The following is a 24,471-nucleotide window of genomic DNA, read 5'->3' as shown; positions in this document are numbered from 1 at the left end:
GATCTTTAATTCTGTAGATCATACGGATTCTCTAATTCCAAAAAAATATTTTTTTCAGGAAATCTCCTTGTAATTATATTTTTATTTAGTGGTTCGGAAACCTTGTGACAATGCAGTGGTGGAATGATTTCTGGCTAAAAGAAGGAACATATTGTTTTAAAAATAGCCTACAGTGAGACCTATAAATATTTGAAACAGGAAGATTTTTTTAAAAAGTCCTCTGAACTTGAAACACAGTATAACAATTCACTTAAATGTTGATTTTAAGCATACTTTGGCAAAAAAAAAATCAATCTTAAGCAAAATCAAATACACGTGAAATTGTTCAAATGTCGTTTTCCTGTTCATTAGATTTATGGGTTCCACTATTCAACTATTATAACTTGGTAAATAAAAACAAATGGTTTTATTTTCATATTTAAACCAATATTTACCTCAGGATTCGTCACTTGGTTGCAATATAAGGAAACCTTTTCTGCTCAATCCAAATCTAACAATCTGACACAGGGTTTTCTAACAAGAACAAGATACCCTGTAGAAACAGTGAAGATTGTAAATAATTTTCGATTTAGAAAGCTGAAATCCGTCTGCTATAGATTTAAGCATTTCTTTGTTTATGTTTTGATTGCATAATGTTGTACTGGATAAATGAGGAGAAATTCCTGTTAAAAAAAAGTTTATTTTTCAGAAATGCTAAACACAGGTCATATAACGTTTTGCAGCTCTTTACCGTTTACACAATATAAACTTTGGCAAACGTAACTTTATTATGATCATCAATATTAGGTGTTAGTTCTTCACAAAGGCATCTTCCCTCAATGCTCATATTTATTAAAACAACCTGAGATTTTCGAAAAAAAAATTTATTTTGGAGACATAACAACTGATTCCTCGCATTTAACTCTAATTTCATAATCTATATATATTTGGAAACTGACTTTACATAATTATTTGGTATGCAATGTTAAGATGCAAAAGATTAAGAATTGAGAAATGAGAGTTATAGACTATCAATCAGTTTCTTTACATCGTCTTATAGAGGAAAATAAATTAGATAAAAAGGAATTGAGTCTTTGCCACAAACTCAAATTTTCTAATCCTTATATCTTTGCAACCCAATGTTGAAGACCTTAGCTTAGATATTTCAAACTATGAATTCTTATAGATCAAATAATTCAAATTTGAAATATCAAAGGTTTACAACATCAGGTTGCAAATATAGGAATTCGAACTTTGAGCTTGTGGCAAAGACTCAATTCCATTTCTTTTCTTTTTTTAAATTTTGATAAAAAATTGAAATTTTTTTATAATTTTTGTTTCTGGTCGGGATGAAAAGGTTTAGTGGTCCAGGGAGTGTCCGAGTCTAGACCTGATTGGAATATGTTGGATCAATTCTGGAGTTATGAAGTTCAACCCGCTCTTCATCTTGATGCTCTTCAATCCTCACATCCTATATTCGTAGAGGTTGAGGTAAACTAGCATTTAATTATAAGGGTTGCATAACGTAGTTTACCGCCTATTTACCAACATTACCAACCTATGAATATAATTAATATAATAATATAATAGAGGCACGTTAAGGTACTTACATCCCTTGGGACAGTAAATGAAAATGACGACCCGTTTTACAAAGTTTTCGTGAAAAAATCGCTAATTTTCATCTCAAAAGACGACAAAAATGTACTTAACCACGGGATCCCTCGACCAATTTTTGCCACAAAACATCCATGGCTGTGATCTTGGTTTTAAAAACCCTTGGTAAAGTCAAATTCCCTTAACCTCCCTGTAAAGTAGATGTAAATCATTAAGTTCTTATGTTTCTGATGAAAGTAAAAGATTTCTCGTCTGAAAAAATGTTGTGTCAATAAAAATGTTGCTTTAAAGAAATTATCATGATCTAAATTGAAAAATCTTAACATATCTTTTTTATTCGCTGAATTTGATCAATGGCCTAGTTTTCATCATTTACAACTGCAAATTTCCAAGTCAAGAAATTTCAGAATTTGAATAGAAATAAAGATATTTTATTTTAAGGGACATTTTTAGTCACTTAAACTGTTGTTTATTTTTAGAGATATATATGATAGAAATATGTTTAATTTTCTTTAAAAAATCTTAATTGTTTGAAAAGGGTGACAATAATATATATGATTTTTTTTCTTTAAAAAAGTTTTATTTTCGCATAACATTACCCTGGTTGCGGCTTATACTGTTACATTTATATATAAACAAATATGTAAATAATGTAATTTCCTTAATACCTAAAAGCAATCTCTACTATATGAACAATATGTTCCTTATTATTAATAACATAAAGTTTACTAAGATTATATATGCATTTTTATACGAATATTTAATTTTCTGTAGTTTATTCGAATATTTAATATTCTGTAGTTTATTCGAATATTTATTGTTCTGTAGTTTATTCGAATGCTTAATGTTCTGTAGTTTATTCGAAAATTTAATGTTCTGTAGTTCATTCGAATATTTAATGTTCTGCAGTTTATTCGAATATTTAATGTTTTGTAGTTTATTCGAATATTTGATGTTCAGTAATTTATTCGAATATTCAATGTTCTGTAGTTTATTCGAATATTTACTGTTCTGTAGTTTATTCAAATATTTAATGTACTGTAATTTATTCGAATATTTAATATTCTGTAGTTTATTCGAATATTTAATGTTCTGTAGTTTATTCGAATATTTAATGTTCTGTAGTTTATTCAAATATTTAATGTTCTGTAGTTTATTCGAATATTTAATTTTCTGTAGATTATTAGAATATTTAATATTCTGTAGTTTATTAGAATATTTAATGTTCTGTAGTTTATTCGAATATTTAATGTTCTGTAGTTTTTTCGAATATTTAATGTTCTGTAGTTTATTCGAATATTTAATATTTTGTAGTTTATTCAAATATTTAATATTCTGTAGTTTATTAGAATATTTAATGTCTCTAGTTTATTTTTAGTAAAAATGATTTTGTTGAACTCAGCCATAATTTCCGTCCAATAATATTCTGCAGACTAAAAATCATTTCCAGGAATTCAAGTTTTCGATTTTGAATTTTCACAATTTTAATTTTAAATGTGGTTACACCTTCATCTTCTTGGCAATTCCGACAAAAGGAAAAAAATCTTTCAGAAGCAGACAATAATGAATTACCAAAAGTGTTCAGCGTTTTCTTGCAAAGTTATTTTCCAAATTTGAGCAACATGAAAAAATTACTCGTTTTTTAATGTTTTAAATGTCATTTAGGCCACAACCACTCCCAATGTCGAATTTTTACATAAAAACATTTAATCCACAAATAACATACTAATTTTTTTTTCAAATTAAATAGGTTTTGATAAAAAATCTAAATTTCCGACACCAGAGAATTAAATTACTTGTCAATATTAGCTCAAACTAAAATTTCTTTGCTGACAGAATAAACGTTCTGTTATTGGTCAAAGATTTAGATATTTACTAAGAATGAGAGATCTGTTGGTCTTCTCTTCAGGAGATATTTACTAATAAAAGGAGATTTGTTGGTCTTCTCTTCAGGAGATATTTGCTACTAAAAGGAGATTTGTTGGTCTTCTCTTCAATAGATATTTACTAATAAAAAGAGATTTGTTGGTCTTCTCTTCAGGAGATTTTTACTAGTAAAAGGAGACTTGTTGGTCTTCTCTTCAGGAGATATTTACTAATAAAAAAAGATCTGTGGTCTTCTCTTCAGGAGAAATTTACTAATAAAAAAGATTGATTGTTCTTCTCTTCAGGAGATATTTACTAATAAAAGAGATCAGTTGGTCTTCTCTTTAGGAGATATGCACCAATATTTTTTTACAATTTATTATTTTTTGTCCAAATCTGATAATTTTGAAAGAAAAAAGTTGATTGAAAACTGTGTTTTTAAACACTTTTAGACACTTACAATCATGCAACGAAGATATTTTGAAATCCCCCCAGCTTTTGCTTAATTCACCGGAAACTAACTAATATTTTGAAGGGTCCAAAGAAGTTAACTTGTAGTTGTAATGCTTAGAAGTCGTCAACTTTTTTGTAAAAAACTTTGATTTTAACATGTTTTTAACTTGTTTTATTTGTTGGACCCTAGAACAATTAGCTCTGTATGTGTAGGACCCTAGAACAATCAGCTCGATAGTTGTAGGACCCTAGAATAATTAGCTCTATATTGTAGGACCCAAGAACAATTAGCTCTATATTTGTAGGACCCTAGAACAATTAGCTCTATGTTTGTAGGACCATAAAACAATTAGCTCTATATTTGTAGGACCCTAGAACAATTAGCTCTATATTTGTAGGACCCTAGAATAATTAGCTCTATATTTGTAGGACCCTAGAACAATTAGCTCCATATTTGTAGGACCCTAGGACAATTAGCTCTGTATTTGTAGGATCCTAGAACAATTAGCTCTATATTTGTAGGACCCTAGAACAATTAGCTCTATATTTGTAGGACCCTAGAACAATTAGCTCTATATTTGTAGGACCCTAGAACAATTATCACTATATTTGTAGGACCCTAGAACAATTAGCTCTATATTTGACAATATATCGTTTGGAAAGGGTGCATCCCTTATCCGCATGTTGGAACAGTATCTGGAAGAAAAATATTTCAGGTAAAACCCCCCCTCCCCCGGCCCCCCCCCGGGCGGACCATTTTCGATATTCCATGGGGGGGGCACAAAATGAACCTAAACAAGTTTTTTTCTACTCTTTGACTTTTTAACTAAAAATTCATACATGTATCCCTTAAAAATATTTTTTTTGCGTAATTCTGAAAATAAACCCCTAAAAAACAAACCTAACATTTTGGGAGGAATACATTATTTTCAAATCAAGAATAAAGATAAATTTTCAAAAAATAAAATCCTAGGTTAAATTCTTAGATTCAATCATTTTTCCAATTTTGTTAGATTCTGAAGAACTCTTTCGTAATTATACATTTTCTGAATGCATGAAAAATCTTGAATCCCAAGTTTTCTTTTATAAAACCCTTTTTTGTTCTGGCTTCGCAATAACTGCAACTTTAAAGGACAGGTTGACAAATTTTGAAAAGGTCTTTTTCAAAATGTAGGTTGATTTAAGCTAAATCTGACTTTATATTTTTGTTGTTAACATAAATTTCTTGAATCAACCAATTTTGATGTTGAAGAAATATCATACTAAGCATTTCTTGATTTATCCCTGCCTCTCCCTTTATTCCAGTGGAATTCAGAATACCAAGTATCTATTTTAAAAAGGACAAAAACGCCAAAATTTAAAATTGCTTCGTTGAAAACCAAATAAAGGTGCAATTGGAATTTGCTCAATCTTTTGTTTAACGATCGACAAGCTTACAGAAATGAATTATCTCGAAAAAAGACAGGGTTACCCACAAAGTATAAGACTTAGAGAGACGACTCTAAGATCTGTAGATGACGAAATCTGAAGGTTGTTTTTGGTATTCTGCATTAAAAGTCTCAGGGGCATACTCAGGGTTTCTACAGAGGGGGCCTTAATTTGTTTGTCCAAGAGGGAGGCTTAGCAACATTTAGGGCTTGGAAACCAGCAGGAACTTTGAGATTTTATTAATCCAGGGGGCTGGGCCCTAAAGCGCCAACCCCTTGAGTACGCCTCTGTTTTGACCGTATATTTATTAGTCTTTATAAGAATGTCCAAGAATGTGAGAAATATTCCATACAGTTGTCTCTGATATCTGATCTTTTGCTAGTAACCCTGTATCTACATTGAGGTGACAGATTTATGTTGTTCATTTTCAGGAAAGGACTTGAAATCTACATGACTAAATATGGATTTAAGAACGCTGACGCTAAAGATTTATGGAGTTCTTGCTCGGAAGCTACAAACAAATCTCAGGATATAGAGGTGAAATAATGATAATGATGATAATGATGATAATGATGATGATAATGATAATGATGATAATGACGATAATGATGATAATGATGATAATGATGATAATGATGATAATGATGATAATGATGATAATGATGATAATGATGATAATGATGATAATGATGATAATGATGTGATGATAATGATGATACTAATGAAGGGTATGATGAACACCTGGACCCTACAGATGGGTTACCCTTTGATAACTTTCACTATTGTGGATGATTCCTTTTTTGTCTGGAATATATCACAGTCGAGGTTTCTCATGTCAGCACAGGTTAAATAATTAATTAATATGAGTTGGATTTTTTTTAAATGCTATTTTATTTTTAACTGGCTAAACTCTGCTTTAGAATCTATTGAAATATGAAACAGAACCCTCCCCTCCTTGATTCGGGATATCTGGCAAGCTTTTTTCATCATATGATCATTGCGATAGTTTTAAAATTAGCGATAACTTACTTAACTGAAATAGGCATATCAGTGTTCTGAAGTTAGGACAAAGTGTTTTAAATAATGGGATAGCATTTAAATAACAACAATTTATTAACTTATCCTAATGATATACAGGGAAACAACCTAAATATAAAATTTGTCTAAGTTGCATATGTTTAGTGAATAGTTTATTGAAAAAATGTCATGAAAAGAGAGATAAATAGTTTCGAAAAAGAAGACATGCAAGGGACTTTAAGAGTTATTTCAATTGACCCTCCATGTAAAAAAGGCGTTCGCCTGATTTACAATGATATCCTTATAATCTGTGGTTGATCAAGTATGAATTAGATATCCACGTTTTTGTTTCTTTAATTTGTTTATTATCATTTTAGTTTTCACTTCAAAAGTTACTTGTGCATTACTTGCTTATAAGAAACAAGAGAGATCGTGTTAAAAGAAATTAACACTTTAGGAGACAAAGAAATTTTTTTTTTATTAGATAAAAGGTTACAAGGGCATTGCTAAGTTTGTAGGACGGGTCACCTGCAATTACGCTATCAGTCCCTTTATAAAATTTGGTTTAGTGATAACTATTAAATTTCAGCTGAAAGGAGTTGATCCTCTGTCCCCGAAGAGTCCGTTTGATTATAAATGGGTAGTTCCAATAAGCTTTAAGACTAGTGCAGGAACCACATACAATGTTCTTCTTCAAAATAAGGTACCATTGCAGACAGGAAGGATATCTAAATCCCTCCAGTGGAATTTTAAACCCCCAGAAAATATATCTGAATCGAATCCCTCCAGTGGAATGTTAAACCCCTGGATAGATATTTGAATCACTTCAGTGGAATGTCAAACCCCCAGGCAGGATATCTGAATTGAATCACTCCAGTGGAATGTTAAACCCCCAGGCAGGATATCTGAATTGAATCACTCCAGTGGAATTTTAAACCCCCCGAAAGGAAATTGGAATCCCTCCGGTAGAATTATGAACCCTCTGGAAGTAAATCTGAATCCGTCCAGTGGAATCATAAACCTCCTGGGTCACGGGTGGATGTCTAAATCATTCTGTGTAAAGTCTAAAATTGTAAATAGCGATATTTCAAACCCCTCCACCGAAAACGAAATCCCTCTGTTGGTCTCCAGTGGAATTGAATTCTTACTACAAACTTCTTTGATTCCTTTTTTCTTATGTCTAATGCAGAAAGATTATAATTATATTATAATTATAATTGTTATGAAAAAATAAGACATAAAATAAAACTTATGTATTGATTACACGGCTCGGTTGCGTGGGTAGATTTGAAGTAAATCTAACTTGTTCTATAAAACTGGAGAATTTCAATATTTTAAAAGAAATTCGATTCTTTTTCCAAATTTGAAACATTCGTTAGGTTCCATTTGCAATTTATAACTTTCTCCATTAAATCCTATTTTTGTAGAATGATACGAGCAAAGTGGTAACCTTAGATGAGAAGATACAATGGATAAAGGGAAACATAGATGGGGTTGGTTTCTACAGAGTTAATTACCCAACACAGGTATATTAGATGAGAATTTACTTTGGATAAACATAGATGGGGTTGGCTTTCTACAGAGTAAATTACCGTACACAGGTATATTAGATGAGAAGTTACTTTGGATAAACATAGATGGGGTTGGCTTTCTACAGAGTTAATTACCCTACACAGGTATATTAGATAAGAAGTTACAATGGATAAACATAGATGGGGTTGGTTTCTACAGAGTTAATTACCCTACACGGGTATATTAGATGAGAAGTTACAATGGATAAACATAGATGGGGTTGGTAACTACCCTACATGCACAGGTTTATTAGGTATAATGTGTACAATGACAGCCGGAAAAACTGGCTCTATTCTTTCGTAGAAGGGCTTCCTCTGAAAAAGAGCATACTGCGGGCTGTGAATATACTAATTTAGGCTAGGTTATGTTAAGATGAATAGATTGTCACTTTAAAATTCGATGATGGTGATGGACCAAACCTCTGTAGAGTAAAAAAAGTAGATGTTAGTTCCACATTTATTGAAAATATATTTCGGTCAGTTCTTGAGATTGTTTCTGTCAGGAAGATTAAAAACAAACATATTAGATTGATAGTAGATTGTCAGTGAAGATAGCTCTTTTTCTAAAGATAAAAGAAAAAAGAAAAATTTATTGTTGTTTTTGAATCAGTGTAGTAAGTCTACACTGCTTGGAGTTAGGGAGAGTGTATGTATTTTGTGAATTTCATTAATGATCTTATATAAGTCAACTTTTATTGAGAGAAAAAATCAATTCCCTTAAATATCAACGTGCTAAATCCACAAAAATCAGCTCCCAAATTTCGCAAACTTAAGATAATTAAATTATTTTCATCGACAGGGTGACAGGGAGAAGAATACTTAATTTCACCTTTAAATCGTCATATTTTAAGACTTTTCAGTCATCATTATAAATTTACATATTGATTTATTTAAAACATGTATAAAGGGTATACATACATAATACATATAGAATTATATCTTATATTTATAATTTATATTTATAATCATATATATTATCTCTTAGTAAAATCACGTACTTAAATCAAGATATTATTAAGTTTTGTATAACTCCTGTTAAAAAGCGTAAATAATTCTAGTAGTGTGTCGTGGAAAGATTTTTATAGCACTCTATAATTTATTCCTATGATTTTTTTTTGTATGCTGTATATATTCAATAGAAGTATAATTAAATGAATATTGAAAAGAATTCTATAGTGCTAACTATACTATTCAGTATAAAGGTTACACAAAATGTTAGTTTTCTAACATTCAAGTTTCTATTTCGTTGTATCTTAACCAATTAAGCTTGATTAAATATCATTCAAGAGAAAAATAAGTTTTCTCTACTCAAAGGAAGTATGCGACAGATTAATAAGAGTTCATTAAATATATTACTTTTGTTCTAGCACACTGCTTTTTGTCAGAATAGGTACTTCAAAGAATCAAAATGTATTTTATATTTTAATTTTATAATGAACTAAAAGTATATAAACTATATAGCCTGAGAATCGAATAATGACACGATATTAAGTATACACACTTTATTTATACAACATAATAAGAAATATTGATGATTGGTTAACGAATAATTTAGAAATAGAACTCTTCAGAGACGTTCCCGCCTTGATCGGCAGGAGTATTTATGTAAAACCATCTTCTATGATCTCGTCGTCAGTACTAATCCCTCTTAGGGGTTTCAAAATGGCGGATAGATTCCACCGCGGCAAGTGGAGCTGCGTTATCTCGTTCCTACTCTGCCTGGCTGGGTTGACCCTGCCCTGCGAACCTGCGAACAGTTTTTCAGACTAATCGAACAGCTAACTTCGGGCTGGATTTGGATGCACGCACCCCTAACCCTTTAGTAAACGTAAATTCAACCTAAAGTCTGACCGCGTCAACCTAGTTGCACCCGCTAGTCCTATTGAGTGTATCCGTTATTCACCCAATGTCCAACGATACAGTACAAACTTGTACTGGAAAGATTGACCGAGGCTCGGAAATTCAAATGTACTACGGCTGCTGTGGATGTGTTCCAGACAAAAAACATATTCATATATAAATGTATATTTTGCAAGGATCTGATTCCTTGCATGGTTTACAATAATTATTCTTTTATTCCATTAATTTTTTACTCTATCAAAGTCAACCACTGGGAAAAGGCTGATCGACTTTAAAGGGACTGTAAAGGAAAAATGAAAGGGGATATAGGCTGGAAGTTAATCACTTTAGTTCTTGATCGTGACCCATGAAAGTTTTATCTGATGTTCTTGTCTTGAGAAATTGATATAAAACTGTTTTAAAATTATACGAAAGTTCATATATGTAAAATTTAAAAAAATCTTAAACTTAAATCACGTGACCAGAACTATCACCAATGGCAGAGCATTATACTGGTCACATGTCTCCGCCTGTATCATGTCACCACTTTACTGCACTGCCATTGGTGGAATTTCTGGTCAAGTAATACGGACGTATAAATAATATTATGAATTAAATCTATTAAAAATAAAAATAACAAATATAAAATTAGAATTGGAGTAAACCTAAGTTACAATTAGCTTTCTCTGGGATAACATCGTTTTTAGATTGGTTGCTTATTTGCTGAATTTGATCTATTTAAACCCACTACTTTTATACAAAATTGTATACATATTAATTTTCGTATAAATTTGACACAGTTTTATATCAATTTCTCGAGACAGGAACATCAGATATAACTTTCATTGGTCTTGATCAAGAGCTAAAGTGATAAGCTCAGCCTATACCCCCTTTCATTTTTCCTTTACAATCCCTTTAACAATAATGCTGAACCTTGTGAATTTAACAAATATGTATTGCCCTATAATTTTGGTTCAAAGTGCTATAAAGTTTTTAGATCGTAAACTTTTAATCAAGAAGCTTTAATCTGGGCAGGCATCTCGCCTTCGAGATTGAAAATCTAAATCCAAAATTTGATATAACACGCTGCGGAAAATAAATAAATAATTTTATGAAATGTGGGAATCGTTATTTCTAGATATAAAAATAAAAATTTCATTTTTATTTAAATTGAAAACCTTTTTCTAGAAACATTATAATTTTCTTGAGAAAATCCGGGGAAATAGTGAAACTTTATAGCAGTGTGCTATAATATACAGAACAGAATATTTTTAGATATGGACAGGACTGATTAAACAGCTTAAAGTAAACTACACAGTTTTTACTGGTGTTGAGAGAGCTCAGCTAATTGATGATGCTTTTACACTCTTCATGGCAGGTATAGCTAAACCTGATGATAATAGAATGCTGCAGATATTTATTTTTTATTGAATAAAGTTTTTAAGCTCTTTAAAACTGTTCCCGTACATTTCATTGTCATTTATAATCAATAGTATAAAATCGGTTTAAAAATTGTCAAGACGACATTTTATAATTTCTTTTAAGTTTTCCCAAGTTCTGGGTTAAACTACATATTTCAGACAAGTAAAAAATGATGCAAAATAAAGTTTTAAAGAAATTAAGTTGGCTTTAGATAAATTCGGCGGCCTTAAAATACTTAAGACATATCATAAGCATGAGTTCTAACATTAATATTTTGAGACTTTTGAGTTTTTTCATGCCGAAATAATTTGTTACAATTCGTTTTTTTAATTTAGATTTTACTACGGTTTAACCCTAAATGAGCGATACAATAAAAGAATTTACCAAAAGTCGTCTTGACAGTTTTTCAATGCTATTTTACGTAAATCTCAGTATTTGCGAAAATAAATAAATAGCCATGAATATGTGGGAACAGTTTTAAAAAGCTTCCATTATCAGAAAGTGAAGATTAAGACATTTGATGAATTCTTTCGATGTACCGCTTATTTTGGGTTTAACTGTATGTTGAATTTAAGTTAGTTAAAAAAAATTAAACATAAAGTTGCAGGATTTCATTTTTTTCATTAATATAATTCCTATTCAAAAGATCAAAAATTAAAATTCTACAATTATTTTCTCTTGTTTGAAAGTATTCAATGGTACTAAAATCTCATGTTATATACTTGGTGTTCCATGAAACACAATGGTGGTGAATAGTTTTACTCAAATATATTTTATTTCATCTAAATCAATTTTACTATGATAGGACGGCCATGAAATATTTTGTATTATTCTTTTTAGTTTAGAAGTTTAGAAGTTTAGAAGTTTAGAAATTTAGAAGTTTAGAAGTTTAGAAGTTTAGAAGTTTAGAAGTTTAGAAGTTTGAAAGTTTAGATGTATAGAAGTTTAGAAGTTTAGAAGTTTAGAAGTTTGGAAGTTTAGAAGTTTAGAAGTTTAGAAGTTTAGAAGTTTAGAAGTTTAGAAGTATAGAAGTTTAGAAGTTTAGAAGTTTAGAAGTTTAGAAGCTTAGAAGTTTAGAAGTTTAGAAGTTTAGAAGTTTGGAAGTTTAGAAGTTTAGAAGTTTAGAAGTTTAGAAGTTTAGAAGTATAGAAGTTTAGAAGTTTAGAAGTTTAGAAGTTTAGAAGCTTAGAAGTTTAGAAGTTTAGAAGTTTAGAAGTTTAGAAGTTTAGAAGTTTAGAAGTTTGGAAGTTTGGAAGTTTAGAAGTTTAGAAGTTTAGAAGCTTACATTACGCCCCCATTCTCTCAAAAATAAATCAAAGTGATAATAATTTTGACAATTTCTTTCAGGTCTTCTGCCTGCATCGGTTCCCTTATCATTATGCACCTATCTAGTACAGGAGAAAGATATTTCACCTTGGACTGTAGCAATCAAGTAGGTGTAGCTACTATATAGTTAAACAGATATATCTTGGACTGTAGCAATCAAGTAGGTGTAGCTACTATATAGTTAAACAGATACCTCTTGGACTGTAGCAATCAAGTAGGTGTAGCTACTTTATAGTCAGACAGATATATCTTGGACTTTAGCAATCAAGTAGGTGTAGCTACTATATAGTTAAACAGATATATCTTGGACTGTAACAATCAATTAGGTGTAGCTACTATATAGTTAAACAGATATATATTGAACTGTAGCAATCAAGTAGGTGTAGCTACTATATAGTTAAACAGATATATCTTTGACTGTAGCAATCAAGTAAGTGTAGCTACTATATAGTTAAACAGATACCTCTTGGACTGTAGCAATCAAGTACGTGTAGTTACTATATATTTAAACAGATATATCTTGGACTGTAGCAATCAAGTACGTGTAGTTACTATATATTTAAACAGATATATCTTGGACTGTAGCAATCAAGTAGGTGTAGTTACTATATAGTTAAACAGATATATCTTGGACTGTAGCAATCAAGTAGGTGTAACTACTATATAGTTAAACAGATATATCTGGGACTGTAACAATCAATTAGGTGTAGCTACAATAAAGTTAAACAGATATATCTTGAACTGTAGCAATCAAGTAGGTGTAGCTACTATATAGTTAAACAGATATATCTTGGACTGTAGCAATCATATAGGTGTAGCTACTATATAGTTAAACAGATATATCTTGGACTCTAACAATCAATTAGGTGTAGCAACTATATAGTAGAAATCAAGGTAAAATATTAATATATTATTATTGCAGTCAGCTAAATACCTGGAAAAGATTGTTAAGGTAAATCAATAAAAAAAAACATTTTGAAGCACTGTAATTTTTTCCAACATTCTGGAGATATTTGCAATTCTTAAACCAAGCTAAGAATATTTCTATGGTACTAACGAATTCTCCAATCAAAATTTGAGGCTTAAATCGGGGTTCATGAGGTATAGCTCAGACATACAAACAAACAAACAAAACCAACAGACATGCACAGAAGTAGTAATCATTTTTTTCTTTCTTTTTTATCATAATCCAATTGTACCCCTGGACCGATTGGCCTTAAAATTGTCTAGCAGTACAACAAGAATATTCTTAGCTATAGTCTAAAAATGTAGCTTTCAGGCAAAGCTAGGTTCCCACACTATTTTTTAATAATAACATTTATTTGCAGTAGTGGAATGGGGGGACCAGCAATAGAGAAGTTTATTACTTATCTTATTGAGAATATATATGATGATCTGGGCTGGGCGGATACAGGAGATCACGGAGAAAGGTTCGTTGGGAGTTGGAAATATATTATGAAAACGTTTTTAAACAGATTTCTTTAATTCCGTGAAATTATTTTAACTTTATGCCCTTTACTTTTTACTTTTTACTTTACTTTTAATTGCATCTAAAAATTGGCAGACATGAGACATGCTAGATTCAATTTAATACAATTCAAAATCTTGACTAATTTGATTAATATAAAGTTTGCAGTAATGAAAGACTGCATTTTTTCCTTGGTATTTGTCTTAATTTTATCTTATTTTTGATTTAATTAGTTTGTCGTAACATTATCTGGTTCCTCAATAAAGTTTGTGAATAGAAGGTTTTAACTGTAGAGCTCGTTTTTTTAATATGTTGGTTTGTCGCATGTCTTGAAAATTAATAAACATCGTCAGTCGTCACTGCAAAGTCCCATGTTTTTGGGACACCCTGTCAAAATTGAAAAGGTACTCATTAAACTTCTATCATCAAAAATCTGAAAATATTGTCGTTTTCTTAACTTCTGCACCAAAAAAAAGCGCAATTGCAGTGAAACCATAATTTTAACTAGTCAATTTTTGAAGAGATTGGATTAGCCATTCTTGATTAGAAATGCTTCTCATTGGGTACCGTTGATGATATGACATGTCACTTTATATAAAGACCTCAATACCTTTAAATGGTTTCTTGATTAAATATTAAGGATGTTGAGATCTAAAATCCTAACAACAGCTGTTGCTGTTGGACTAGAGGATGCTGTGGATAGAGCTAAAGATATGTTTATTAACTATTAAGGATGTTGAGATCTAAAATCCTAGCAACAGCTGTTGCTGTTGGATTAGAGGATGTTGTTGATAGAGCTAAAGATATGTTTATTAACTATTAAGGATGTTGAGATCTAAAATCCTAACAACAGCTGTTGCTGTTGGATTAGAGGATGCTGTGGATAGAGCTAAAGATATGTTTATTAACGCAATGGAGACAAATACTAGCATAGATTCAGAATATCAGGTTAATCATACGGTGGTAGGCGATTATATCAATACAATGAAATCAATTCTTATTTATATCAAACTGTTAAACAGCATATATACACATACTTAAAAAAATTTCTCTTTCATTACTTGTAAATTTGAAATTCGAAAAAAGCTTGCTTTCAATCAAAATTTAAATAAAATCAGGGATCAGACATATTTTGTATTTATTGTATTGATATAATAGCCTACCACGATACATTTACCATTTTACATCTCTAGTCAGCACTGACACTTACCTTCCCGATTATCTTGCTTTTATTATAATTATTTACTTTATTGTATCGGTTGACCAACTTTTTTATCGAATGACAAGCTTATTAACCAGGATCATATATACCTTATATATCTAATACACCTGTTTTAAATGTTTTTTAGGTTTAATTTCGAAAATCTTAAATCTCTGTAAAGGTTCAACCAGTGACATATCGGTTAAAATTAACCAATAATAAAATCTTCCTACTTTGATTCCGCGCATTTAAAAGTTTTTTGCTCTGAGGTCGAAATTTTTGTACAATATGACTTTATTCTACACCTCTTAAATCTATTTTGCATAAGATAAAATCGCACCCTGATCTCTAACAGTTCTCCTTAAATCTATTTACTTGAAATGTCAGCCAAGAGCTATTTTCCACCTAATTGCTTTATACTTGTACTGTAAATATAATCATTAATTTGTAATTGTAAACTCGTTCTGTACACAGATACATGTATTTTAGCAATAAACTTGATTTATCTTTATTTTTATCTTTATGTCAACCAAGGAAACTTCTTGATGGACAGAATACTGTGGTAGGAAAGACGATGTTGAAGCAAAAATTGTTACAAAGCAAATGGTTTACTAGTAGCTTATTAAATCTCCTATAAGTGAAATGGTTCAGTTTCATGATTATAAGACTATATAAACTTGAGTTTAAAAGTCGTCTTCCAGAGTTTTCTGGTTATTAATGTGTATTTTCTGAATCTCTCATGAACCTGTGGACAGGCTCAGTAACAAAAGATATAAAGTACAAAAGATGTAAGTTAAACAAAGATATAATTACACAATCGATAGAAAGGCATATTACAAAATATATAAAATGTTCTTTAGCTTATATATCCATTGTATTTAAACACAAAAATAGCCCAACTAAACAAGAAAATAATTGAATTGTGGTTCAGTTGAACTATTTTAAGTACTTTTGAATTCCTAGCCGCAGCGCTTGGCGCCCTAGCCGCAGCGTTCGCGCCCTAGCCACAGCGCTTGGCCCCGAAACTGGCTTAACCCAACCTAACCCTGAAATAAAACATTTAAATAGTGTAAATGTATATATTTATTTTAGGGTTAGGATAGGTTAAGACACTAACTGTAGGGCCGAGCGCTGCGGCTAGGACAGACTTGGGGGGCCGAGGTCTGTGGATAGTAGTTCAAATGCACATAAAAAATAGTTTAAATGTACCAAAAATAGTCTATGTGTTTAAATGAACAAACTGTTTGTAATTTTTCCTTTTATAGATGTTGCAATTATTTCTTTTGAAATTAGATCTTATGTTACTGAGCCCTTTACTGAGCCTGTCGAAAACAAAACGATTATTATTTTTTAAATTATTTTTTATTAAATTTTAGGCACTTGTATTCTGTACTGGTATTAGAGAGGGAGGGAAGGAGGAGTGGAGATGGGTGTTCCATCAGGGATTAGATTATATATTTATATACAGGGTACGTCTCGTGTATAAGGGATTAGATAATATATTCATAAACAGGGTGTCTCGTGCATCAGGGATTAGACTATATATTTATATACAGGGTGTCTCGTGCATCAGGGATTAGATTATATATTTATATACAGGGTGTCTCGTGTATCAGGGATTAGATCATATATTTATATACAGGGTGTCTCGTGTATCAGGGATTAGATTGTATATTTATTATCAGGGATTAGATTATATATTTATATACAGGGTATCTCGTGTATCAGGGATTAGATTATATATTTATATACAGGGTGTCTCGTGTATCAGGGATTAGATTCTATATTTATATACAGGGTGTCTCGTGCATCAGGGATTAGATTGTATATTTATATACAGGGTGTCTCGTGCATTAGGGATTAGATTATATATTTATATACAGGGTGTACCATGCGTCAGGGATTAGATTATATTTTCATATACAGAGTGTCTCGTGCATCAAGGATTAGATTGTATATTTATATACATGGTGTCTCATATATCAGGGATTAGATTATATATTTATATACGGGGTGTCTCGTGCATCAGGGATTAGATTATATATTTATATACAGGGTGTCTCGTGTATCAGGGATTAGATTATATATTTACAAACAGGGTGTCTCGTGTATCAGGGATTAGATTATATATTTATATACAGATCAGGGATTAGATTATATATTTATATACAGGGTGTCTCGTGTATCAGGGATTAGATTATATATTTACAAACAGGGTGTCTCGTGTATCAGGGATTAGATTATATATTTATATACAGGGTGTCTCGTGCATCAGGGATTAGATTATATATTTACAAACAGGGTGTCTCGTGTATCAGGGATTAGATTATATATTTATATACAGGGTGTCTCGTGTATCAGGGATTAGATTATATATTTATATACACCGACAGTTTCTCTTTGTCTCCATGTTTATGTGTATCCATGCTACTTAATAAATCAAATAAATCAAAATTTAAATCGAACATCGTTGTTGCATATATCATGCAACGACGATTGTATCCAAACTTATCTATTTTAAAAAAGTATATTAGTAGATCTAAAATTACATCTAATCCCTGTACAGTACTGTACAACAAATCAAGCAGACGAGAAGTACACTTTTAGAAAATCCCTGGCATGTACTAGGGATACTTTCATACTACAGAGACTACTAGATATTTCACTGGAGACCTCACAACAGGTTATGACAGTCAATAATCTTATCGATGTATTTAACTTAAAGGGACAATCAGTGTAATTTCAGTCGTAGCGATGGGAATAGTTTTTTTAGAAAACGAAATTTTTCGCGAATGATATTTTGAATAAACAATCGCCTTTTTACTAAACGACGGAATTTTTGAACAAATTTTGAAAAAACTATCTCTTCCCTCATAAACGAACAATTTTTTCGAATAAACTTTAAGAAAAAAACAATCGTTTTTAAAAAAGAGCGATTTTATTGAAGGAACGATTTTTCTAAATAATATTCTAATGTCTTGTTAAGCAAACATCTTATACACAAATAATATTATTATCATCATTATTATCATCATTATTATCATTATTATCATCGAAAATAAAGAATTTCCGACAAATAAAGGTACAAGACAAGTAGAAAATATTTGAAAACTTCCTAATTCAGAGGTTGTCATGGGAATTTATTGTTTACATTATTTTAAATATAAACTAGTGGTGGATTTTTGAAAAGGAAAATGAAAATAAAAATGAAAATAAGTATTAAAAATGAAAATAAAAATGAAAATAAGTATTAAAAATGAAAATAAAAATGATAATGAAAACGAAAATGAAAATGAAGGGGTGGAAGAAAAATGATTTTTTAGAAAATATTCACCCTTGTAGAACTGTGCAGTAAGGGCTTGCTGTATTCCTTCTTTTTGTACTTTCCTCTGCAGTTTCTGCAGTTAACTTTTTTGATTATAATAAACTACCAAACTGTTCTACAGATTTAACAAAAACAAGAAAACATTCATTATGCAACAAATGAATGATAACAAATATTATCAGAAACAAATAATGAAATTTGTTTTATATAGATTGCAACTTCAGACATTTGGCGGGTACTGGGGGATGTTGCTAAAAACCCATCTGGAACTCTCTTAGCCTGGAGACATCTTAGAAGGTTTTGGAACAGGTATCTTCGTCAAAATTTAAATTTGTAAAATTAAGATTAATATCTATAAAAAATGATAAACATGGAAATTTTTTTGAATATTTTAGCTTTAGGTTTAGCTGGTGCTGGTTCAGTTAATCGACATTACGTATAGATGGGCATGTTAGCACTTTTTTCATTTTGTTTCTTCATCATTCATGATCACAACACATTTCCTCCGATTATTTCAATCGTTAAAACATTTATTTTGTTCTTTCTGAAAATTATCGTTCATTTTTCATCTGTTTACTTAGTTTTCTCACTGAACAATCGTTCAGTAAAATCGTTTATTCAGTAAAAGCGTTTATTTAATAAAATCGTTTGCTTCGTAAAAAAACGTCAAGTTCGATCTAAAAAAAGATTTAGAAATCTAATTATGAATGGTCAAAATCGTTCGAAAAGTTTGAAATAGTTTTTTTCGTTTTTGAAGAATGACGCAAAATTTTATTCGTTCACAAAAACTATTCCCATCTCTAATAACAAGATCTTACGCAATAATTGATAAGAATTTAGCCAATTATTACTTACATATAAAACTTGAAAGTATAAATAAGTGGTTTAGAGTTTTCAAATGAACTATGAACATATTTTCATAGCACTCTCATCTATATTAAATACTCTGAGTTTTGCTATAGTAACTCAGTGTTTAGATACTCTGAGTTACACTACAATAACTCTATGTTTAGATTTCAATTTCATTAAACTGTTTTCATACTTTTTGGATATTTTTCTGTAAATTTATTTATAATTAGAATTTATTTTCAACATTAAAGAAAAAGTTCTAAACTTTCGAAACTTAAGTTTTCTGATGGTTTCCTAGAAATGATAAAAAAGAATAGTTCTTTACTTTAACTCAACTCATATATTTACCATATTTGTGAGGAATTCTAAATTTAGGGAAATTTGATGGTTTTCTACAGAATTAAGTACTAAAACACATGCAATGAGTGCTGAAAGGAAATTTTTTATTTTTAAGATAAAAAGCACTCAACATCAAAGCTTTCTGAATACAAAAAATCCAGCTTATTCATTGAAAGATGTTCTCGTACATTGTATGTTTGCTTATTTGTATGTCCGATCATAGCTTGTGAAGTCCTTGACCAGGGAACTCGATTCAACCATAAAAATGTTTTATAGTTAATTCAAATTTTATAATTTGAGAGGAGTTTACATTTTAACGGAAGATATTTTTAGAGAAAACGAAATAAAAACCTTTCTTTTTATTCATTTCGAGTCAAAGTATTGATTAATCTGAACCTCAGACACAATTTTAAGTGGTTTATTTAATCCAAAAACGTACTTCTTAAAATTCGCCGAGAAAGGACTGCATAAACTTATGCTCAAGTGACTCTCTAAAAAACTGGCATGTCCGATTTACAACATTATCCTTGTAAGCTTTGTCTGTACTACGATTTCTCTCTGAAAAGTTGGAGATTTTTAGTTTTGATTAATGTGTAAAAGTGAGATGTGGATTTTTGCTCCAGTAACAACGGAGAAAAATTGTCAGAAATTAAATAAATTTTTTAAGTGTACCATTGTGAATCGGAGAATCACTTGAAATTAAAACAAGAGTTCCTTTAATCCTTTCTAGGTCGTTGAGTTCTTTAGAACACATGATATTGGATCCGGCGGATTAGCCCTCAATCAATCAATAGAACAAATCAAGGTAATCTTAATCAAGGATGTATAATAAGGTTGGTTACCCTCGATGCGCTCCAATGTACGGAAAATGTCGTCTTTTACAAAAGATAGATAATAACCACATATGACTCACTGATTATATGTTATGATTATAGTTATATGTTTATCTGTTTCTAGTTGAATATACGGTTTATATGTTTATCTGTTTCTTGTTGAATATACGGTTTATATGTTTATCTGTTTCTAGTTGAACACACGGTTTATATGTTTATCTGTTTCTAGTTGAATATACGGTTTATATGTTTATCTGTTTCTAGTTGAACATACGGTTTATATGTTTATCTGTTTCTAGTTGAATATACGGGTTTTCTGTTTCTAGCTGATCTGTTTATCTGTTTCTAGTTGAATATACGGTTTGTTGAGGCCTCCCAGTCTAGTATCATTGATTGGATTAACGTGAATGTGGATCAACAATATGTAAAATAAATAAAAATAATTTTATTGTTTAAATCATAATTTGAATTAATTGTATATTTTCTGATCAGCTTATGTTGTAAGTTTTAAAAAGTCGCAGAAAATAAGTCATCTTACGTAACATTCGTTGCATAAAGGAAGATAAAGAATGATAAAGCTTACTACCAATGAGTGCATAGAGCGGCTCATGTTAACCCTGAACAGGCGGGGGGGGGGCGTTTGGCGCCCCACTCAGTAGTTTTGTTGTCCTAGCACTCTCATTTTTGACACATTCATCGTGAAAGTTTGTGACTTTTAATGAATAGTAATTTAAAGGATTTTTTTTCATGCACGGGGTTGGGTTCAGCGCGGAAAAAAGTCCGGTATTAAGGGGGATGAGGTGCGCAAGTACGATAACAGGAGAAAGGAAATGGTATATTTTTATAATTCATCGACTGAGTACCGGGTTACCATCAAAGTTTGAAAAGATAATCAACCTTAAACTTTTTCTACGTTGTCAAGGTTAAAATAAGTATTCTGCCATCAATGAAGTCTTTCTTATTGCCTTTTAATTCAGGCAGTAATAAACCACATTTTCAGTTCTCTGGAATAGGCAGTTTAAACTCCGTATAATCTTCTCAGAAGTCTCATCATTTTTGGTTAACCCTGTATAGAGAAGGGAACTATCTATCTATCTATCTATCTGCAGTTCATGATAATTGATGACAATCTTAAAAATAAACCTATAAATAAAAGGCCACCGTTTAAAAAGAAAAGTCAAATAGCTACTGGTAATATTATTTATTTATCCAATCATAATAATTGTATAACGTAGCAAATGATACATTAGATATTATATTGTAGTCTTTATTCTACATTTAGTGCGTTATATATATATCCTGTCAATACAGTGAGACTCATAAAACTATGGAATAGGAAATTTAAGAAAATTATGTTTGTTAGATGTTGTCATAAAGCAAATAAATTTACCAGTAACAGGAAAGTGAAATGGTTCTTTTTGTGATTTAAAATCGTTATTTGAGTTTAAAAGTCGTCTTCCTTTTTATAGTTAAATGAGTCCCACAGTAGATAAAATCAGTAATACTCCAGTATTAACATGTAAATAAATAGATTTTTTATCAAATTTAACTTTAATCTCCTAGGCCAAGTTTTTTCTTCTGTTAACAATTATATTTACTTCACCCACCACACTTTCAGCCGACAGTTCGACAAATCTTATATTAACCTAGAAAAAAAACATAAATCATGATTTAAAAAAAATGAATAATACAAGTTTGTCGTTTGGAAAAACCGTAAGTAACAAATTATATTTTCTAAAGAATTTGTACATTTTTGGATTCGACAAAAGTAACAATGTTCACAATTGAGCATTCATTTTTTTAGCAACGATTTTCTTTTCGTTGGGTTAAAAAGCGGATATAAATTAATAGAGCAATTACATTTTGCATTTTTGAGAAGGTTTTACTAGTTATAAAACACAGTTACATGTATTTTATCAATAAGCTTTATCTCATCTCATTTTCTGTATAAAATTATTGAATTTGTAACTTTAATTATAAATATTTTAATCCACAACATAATAGAAGATGTTTTTAACTTATAACACTATCACGAATTTCATTTAGAAGACGACATTTCTCTCCATTAAAGGCATATGTTTTGTTAATTGAACTACTGTGCTCTGAACTGCTGATTTCAACCACGCATAAGCTTTCTGGTGTAGTTAGTTTAAAGAGAAGATTTGCGATAAAAACATGGTGCTCATTTCATTAAAAATTTTGACAGAATTTCAGAAAAAAAAATGAATAAAGCATTAAAGTCTTAATTTGAAACAAGTGTAATGTTCCTTTGTCATTTGTAAATTTACAGCTTATATGTAAATTGATTTACAAATATTTTACCTTGATCTTTTCAACAGCTTGATCTACAAATATATTACCTTGATCTTTTCAAAAATTTGATCTACAAATACTTTACCTTGATCTTTTCAACAGCTTGATCTACAAATACTTTACCTTGATCTTTTCAACAGCTTGATCTACAAATACTTTAACTTGATCTTTTCAACAGCTTGATCTACAAATATTTTACCTTGATCTTTTCAACAGCTTGATCTACAAATACTTTACCTTGATCTTTTCAACAGCTTGATCTACAAATACTTTACCTTGATCTTTTCAACAGCTTGATCTACAAATACTTTACCTTGATCTTTTCAACAGCTTGATCTACAAATATTTTACCTTGATCTTTTCAACAGCTTGATCTATGGCTCGCTTGCCTCCCCCAGTCTCATGTTTTTCGAAAAAATCTTCAACCTGCCAGAATGAAAATATTAGGGACTGTAATTATATTTTCAAGTGACCCTCCATGCAAAGTTTATAATGCCCAATTTAGAACGAGCCCTTAAAAGTTTTATTTTTAATGTTGTGATCTCTACAAAAGTGATTTCCGCATTTCTACTGCAGGAACACATATTGTAATTATCCGAGATAGACACTTTTAAATCTCGAACAATGACAATATCTTCCACAAGGGTATCAAGGGTATCGTTGTATATCGGGCACTGCCGGCACATAGATTCAATCTGCTTATAACAAGTCTCATGAATTTTTAAGACAGGGTCGACTTAAAAGTGTCGCAACGCCTTGGGCTTTGATTTACTTCCCTTACTCTTTTATGCTTTTCTATAGCCCTTTACATGTACATTTTAGCACTTTAAACCAATTGTTGGTTTAAGAATTTGGTTCTTAAGAAGCAATCGGCAAAATTCTCATCGATTTTTACTGGAGAGCTTGAGACCTATTAATCATAGTGTGCCAGCCAGCTTGGCACATTCACAACAGTATCATATAAATGCTCATGAATATTGAGGAAGATATTGTTGGGTTTCTAAACTAAACCTTGTTAACTTTTTATTTATCTTTCGTGCATAAATCTGCAAATTACTTTGGTCGAGAAAAAAATAATTTTCAAAAATAGAAAAACGTAATCTTTTGTCGTACTATATTTTTGTGCCTGCTAAGGTTACATTTATGAATTGCGCAACCAACTTTTTAAAATGATTTATGAAATCAAAATAATATATGTAATTTTTACGCTTGATATTTTTTTTCACTTTTTAGTACGTTTTTACTCAATGCAATATTTAAGGATAAAAAATCCTCAAAAAGTTATAGAAAATAAATGGGGTTAATCCAAGGAGTATGAAATAGAATTGCATGAGATACAACGGACGCGTCCTGCCCTACCATATGATTATACATGCTTTGCAGATGGTACTCCATTTGAATAAGACATATTTGTCTGATGTACAATTACCGCGTATACAATAACCTATTCTGAATATTTCTTGTACAAATGGAGTACCGTGCTAAGCATGTATAATAATATGGTAGGGCGGTCCGCGTCTGTTTCATACTCCTTGTGGTAAAATTGATAACAATATAGCAGCATCGTGCTTTAGAATTCGTAATATTAGTGGAATAAAAAACCGAAATTAGATTGCAAAATATCTAGG

At 30.6% G+C, this 24,471-nt stretch overlaps 2 protein-coding genes and 1 long non-coding RNA gene across 5 annotated transcripts in view; 2 read left to right on the top strand and 1 right to left on the bottom strand.

Annotated features, from left to right (window-relative positions):
* Positions 1 to 19,538, top strand: part of LOC111708368 (glutamyl aminopeptidase) — a 41,825-nt gene extending 22,287 nt beyond the window's left edge. The window contains exons 13-29 of the mRNA XM_023481710.1: positions 90 to 144; positions 440 to 465; positions 1,351 to 1,470; positions 4,528 to 4,628; positions 5,772 to 5,877; positions 6,068 to 6,184; positions 6,947 to 7,060; positions 7,785 to 7,883; positions 11,043 to 11,145; positions 12,537 to 12,621; positions 13,438 to 13,467; positions 13,844 to 13,945; positions 14,808 to 14,931; positions 16,561 to 16,626; positions 17,751 to 17,867; positions 18,721 to 18,818; positions 19,487 to 19,538. Coding sequence (XP_023337478.1) covers positions 90 to 144; positions 440 to 465; positions 1,351 to 1,470; positions 4,528 to 4,628; positions 5,772 to 5,877; positions 6,068 to 6,184; positions 6,947 to 7,060; positions 7,785 to 7,883; positions 11,043 to 11,145; positions 12,537 to 12,621; positions 13,438 to 13,467; positions 13,844 to 13,945; positions 14,808 to 14,931; positions 16,561 to 16,626; positions 17,751 to 17,867; positions 18,721 to 18,818; positions 19,487 to 19,538 — 1,515 coding nt within the window. The remainder of the gene's footprint in view (positions 1 to 89; positions 145 to 439; positions 466 to 1,350; positions 1,471 to 4,527; positions 4,629 to 5,771; positions 5,878 to 6,067; positions 6,185 to 6,946; positions 7,061 to 7,784; positions 7,884 to 11,042; positions 11,146 to 12,536; positions 12,622 to 13,437; positions 13,468 to 13,843; positions 13,946 to 14,807; positions 14,932 to 16,560; positions 16,627 to 17,750; positions 17,868 to 18,720; positions 18,819 to 19,486) is intronic.
* Positions 19,539 to 20,371: 833 nt separating this feature from the next.
* Positions 20,372 to 20,987, top strand: LOC111708405 (uncharacterized). Its single transcript, XR_002766657.1, has 2 exons — positions 20,372 to 20,502; positions 20,880 to 20,987. It is a non-coding gene; the product is annotated as an uncharacterized LOC111708405 (long non-coding RNA).
* A 796-nt stretch (positions 20,988 to 21,783) lies between these two features.
* LOC111708370 (glutamyl aminopeptidase) overlaps positions 21,784 to 24,471 on the bottom strand; it is a 41,441-nt gene continuing 38,753 nt past the window's right edge. For 2 of the 3 annotated variants that reach the window (XM_023481712.1, XM_023481713.1), the window contains 2 exons: positions 23,195 to 23,269; positions 21,991 to 22,176 (listed from right to left, as the gene is read on the bottom strand). In XM_023481712.1, the coding sequence (XP_023337480.1) occupies positions 22,090 to 22,176; positions 23,195 to 23,269 (162 nt within the window). In that variant the 3' untranslated portion in view covers positions 21,991 to 22,089. Of the gene's footprint in view, positions 21,830 to 21,990; positions 22,177 to 23,194; positions 23,270 to 24,471 lie in introns of those variants that run through there. The other variant, XR_002766651.1, reaches the window with a different exon arrangement.

This window comes from Eurytemora carolleeae, unplaced genomic scaffold (genome assembly GCF_000591075.1).
Source record: "Eurytemora carolleeae unplaced genomic scaffold, Eaff_2.0 scaffold20, whole genome shotgun sequence".
NCBI classification, from domain to species: Eukaryota; Metazoa; Arthropoda; class Copepoda; order Calanoida; family Temoridae; genus Eurytemora; species Eurytemora carolleeae.
Note: the sequence above shows the minus strand (reverse complement) of the source record. Positions and strands in the feature narration are given on the sequence as shown.